The sequence below is a fragment of the Pistacia vera genome, unplaced genomic scaffold (genome assembly GCF_008641045.1).
Source record: "Pistacia vera cultivar Batoury unplaced genomic scaffold, PisVer_v2 Contig74, whole genome shotgun sequence".
NCBI classification, from domain to species: Eukaryota; Viridiplantae; Streptophyta; class Magnoliopsida; order Sapindales; family Anacardiaceae; genus Pistacia; species Pistacia vera.
The window spans coordinates 313,383-317,726 of NW_022196601.1; the positions used below are offsets into that span (position 1 = coordinate 313,383).

The window sequence follows — 4,344 nt, forward strand, 5'->3', positions numbered from 1 at the left end:
ATACAAATTGGTATTTAAAAAAAAAAAAAAAAAAATTGAGAGTGGGCAAAACAAGGCTGGATCCGCCCCTGCTTTTAGTTGTTGGATTGTGAAGTCTAAAGTAATCATTAATATGTAGTTTTATTCTTTCTCTTTTTCCTTACCCATTTTGCTTTCTTCATCCTTATGACTCCTTTGCTTTTAAAATTTAGTATTTCCTGGATGATAGAAACAGCTTTGAGACTTAGTAAGTTTACATTATTTCTTCAACTTAGTAATAGAGTGTAGATGAATACTTATCTCAAAGATTGCAGGCAAGGAACCCAACTTTACTTTATTTTATTGGTTGCTTGAATCATATTGTTTTTTGGGAATGCTTTGATTTTCTTTATTCTTTAAGAGCTATTTACATCTCATGCTTTTAAAAAAGATAAAGATTATTGTCTTTGACTGGTATATTAATTGCTTATTAGGTTTTCACATTTCTATAGATCATTCTAAAAATTGGAGGAAAAATAAAAATAAAAAATAACAGAGGTCTCGAAAATATTAGTGGCAGAACTAAAATTAGATTGCAGCAATCCGAATTTTTGTTTCGTTTTGCGGATTACACATCTAATCCATTGATTATACTAACTGGGAAACAATTAGGTTATATATCATATTTCTATGATCAATTATTTACTGAAATGGATAGCACAGTTGATGGACCAAATTGTAAGATTTCTGCTCGAAAAGGTGGAGGCATTATCCTAAAACTTTGAAACTAGGCATAATAACATCTTCATGACAAATTAACTGCTCACGATTACTGTTCCTGATCAACTTTACTTCCCTATATATTTAGCTTTACAATGTGTGTAAACCACATCATCAGTTACCTTGTTTTAAACACTCCAAAATTAACCATGGCAGATACCAAAGTAAAGTTGAAGCTTCTTGTTGACAAAGAAGCTAAAATAGTCCTATTTGCTGAAGCAGGCAAAGAGTTTGCAGATTTTCTCTTCTACCTACTTTCTTTGCCTGCTGGCACTATTGTCAGGCTCTTAGAAAAGAAAAACATGGTGGGTTGTTTAGGTAATCTTTATGAGAGTATTGAACATCTCAACGAAACATATATTCAGCCAACCCAAAACAAGAGCTCTCTTCTGAATCCCAAATCTCCAGTCTATTATACTGATATGCCCCTCTTGTTATCTGATCACGAATTGAAAACTCGATATGTTTACATGTGTCCATACCACAATTCATATGTGGCTGAAATTCCAAACCTGGTTTGTCCGCAGTGCGAGAGGAAAATGACCAATGAGGTTCCTTATGTAAACGCTAGTAGTAATCCAACGGGCAAAAGCACCACCGTCGTGGCTGAGAGAGGGTTCGTTAAAGCGGTGGTGACATATATGATAATGGATAACTTGGAGTTGAAGCCAATGTCTACTATTTCTAGCATCACCATGCTAAACAGGTTTCATGTTAAGGATGTGCGTTCACTTGAAGAGAAGGTTGTTGATTTCGGCGTTGAAGAGGTATTTCAAACACAATTTTTCTGCAATTGGTTATTGAATGTATACATGGTACTTATAAATAATATTACTATGAGCAAAGTTGAGCTGAGATGGGATTTTATCTATATTTTTGTTAGGGTCTGAAGCTGCTGAAGGCATCTTTGGAATGCAAGAATGTATTAACAAGTATTTTCCTTGGAAATAATGGGCCACAAGAATGAAGCTGTACCTGAATTTCATTATCAGCTGCTGGGACTTTAAACTTATCTTCTGGACACGTTAATTCGTTTTGTCTTTTCAAGCTTTTCAGATATTAATTAAGCAATAAGATTAGTGTGTTTAATTTAGCATGGAATTTTTTCTATAATATAATTAAATTTCACAGCTCTGTTGGTGAGTTGCTTCTCTTCCGCAGAGGTGAGCACAGCCTCAATCTTCTCCAACTTCCTTTCCCACGTCTTCAGCTTCGAACGTACCCCTCCGTCAAATGCAAAGTTGTACAAGTCCGTGGAAGCAAGCTTTTCAAACAACACAGGAAGGGTTGTAGAGAGCAAAAGTTCGGCCATGGTTTTGGTTATCAAAAGAAGAGAACAATAGATGAGTATGAAAGCAAAGCAAAACAAGCAAGAAAGTCGTTTAGTTTTTGTGGAAGAATTAATGCTGAAGTTTGGAGTCGAGATACAATATTTTACTATTTTTGATTAAATAAAGGATATAATAAGTTATTTGATTTTTTTTATTAAGGCTTGATTAATTAAGTTTTATTTACTTTAATACGGGTGATCGATTAAATGAAGCAAGGTTTGACTATTCAGGTCGGTGATTAAATTTAATAAATCCAAAGATTTATTATTATTATTATTATTATTATAAATGATGATTAATCTGTAAAAAAAAAAGGGGGATTATTATACATAAAAGGAATGTATGATGGTTTTATAATATATTTTAATTTCAGAAAAAAGACTTTAATATTTTTTCTCTTTAATGTATTATAGATGAATAAATTAAATAGAAACGATGGTATGGCAAGTCTCTAGGTATTACGATATCTACTATTCTTGAAAAAAAAAAATGACATTTAAAATCTTGAATATTATTACATTCTAAATTTGACATTCTAAAATAACACATAATTTTTTATTTAATAAGGTGTAAAACAAATTAGTCAAATATATGTAAACAAAAAAGGGGAAAACGAAACGAAAGGAGTTCATCAAAATTTCTTTCTCACTAATAAATTGCGATTTATTAATAATATAGTACGAGCAAAAATCTTGATTTTATATTAATAAAAAAATATCAACAATGGTAATAAAACAATAACATTTATGGATCACCTTAATTTATGTGAAGAGGTTTTATTTCTAATATGGATCACATTATGATGATTAATAACATAAGAAAATACATTTTTATCAAATAAGAGTTTAGAGGGTAAGCAGAAATAATTTTATATGAGAATAATACATTTTGATGCTCTGATAATTTCAAATAAGAGTTTCATTAACTTTTTACTGAGAGGACAGATGGTGTGGTTGGGACTCCACCAGCCTACAGATAATGCTCCAAAGGACAAACTGTCGGCCAGATGACTCAGATTTTTTTTTATTGTCTTAATTTTTCCGAAATGCTGACCTGGATTCCTCATGTAATTATGCAGTGATGTTTGAGTTGTAGTGTGAGATTAACCACATGATCCTGCAATAATGGACTCTTTTTTCCACCTTGTGGACTCCACCTTGATGTTACAATACATTTGACTAAATTTTCACCTTTGTGGATCACAATAAAATTATCATTTTTCAATTTAAGAGATTTTAATTTCAATTCCTAGAATTGTCCAGGCCTAACTTTTTCTCGATTGAATGTATGTCCACTTCGTTCGTTTGTTGTCACTCTCAAGGCATATTCCTTTGTGTAAATGCACAACTTTAGAAAGTAAATATAATGTTCTTATGTGAACTAAATATAACAAACATATTTGAATTTAAATATCTTTTGAGATAACAATATTATTAGTAATAAAATGACATCGTTTTCTATCTTAATATGAAAAATCTTGTTACACCTATTTTATAATAAGTAAATTTCAATTACATCATAAATAAAATTTTATATTATTGAACTTTTTAAGCAAACATCGATGGTACGAGAGAAATTTTATTAATTGAAAAAAAAAATGACACCTAGATAGAGGGGGATGTACTGAGACTTATCTCTTAAATAAGATTAAATACGATTAAAAAAAAATTGATTATGCATGAATTGCAAAAAATGAATATAAAAGCGTGTGCACACACCATTAATGTTTGTAATAAAAATATATATACAATCACATGAATGATATAGAGCAAATCAAATTTTTAATTCTTCTTCTTCTTCCTGATTTGCCAACACATGCAATAAGTGAATGAAATAGAGACAACAACAGGAACAAAATATAATAGTAAAACAAATCAAGCAGTAAACAAAGAAAATAACACGCGTGATTTGCCCTAGTTCACCCAATGTGGGCTACGTCCAGCTGAGTCAATATTATTGCAATATGTCTCACCTCTCTCGTTTACAATGAATGAATTGCCCTATGATTTGCTATCACACCCATAACAAGAGAAAAGTATGTTTATATATTAGGTTTAAGAGACTAAACCTAATTTTACAAGGATTCTTATTCCTAAGCCCAACCCAATAAGGAATTAGTAACTTAAAAGAAATCCTACAGCGGGACCCCTGAGTGCGTCTTCGTTACCCAATAATGCTAAAGTAGTCGACAACTCCAACATTCTCCCAGTTGGCGAATACTTCACACAATGAAGGCCTACCTCATCAACACATCATGTAAACTTTGCTAAGCTCA

General features: G+C 31.5%; 1 protein-coding gene across 1 annotated transcript; it reads left to right on the forward strand.

Annotated features, from left to right (window-relative positions):
* The first annotated feature begins 862 nt into the window (after positions 1–862).
* LOC116115434 lies at positions 863–2,200 on the forward strand. The gene is made up of 2 exons (XM_031401580.1): positions 863–1,505; positions 1,622–2,200. Exons 1-2 carry the CDS (start codon positions 888–890, stop codon positions 1,703–1,705), a joined length of 702 nt encoding a protein of 233 aa, XP_031257440.1. The 5' UTR covers positions 863–887; the 3' UTR covers positions 1,706–2,200.
* The last annotated feature ends 2,144 nt before the right edge of the window (positions 2,201–4,344 follow it).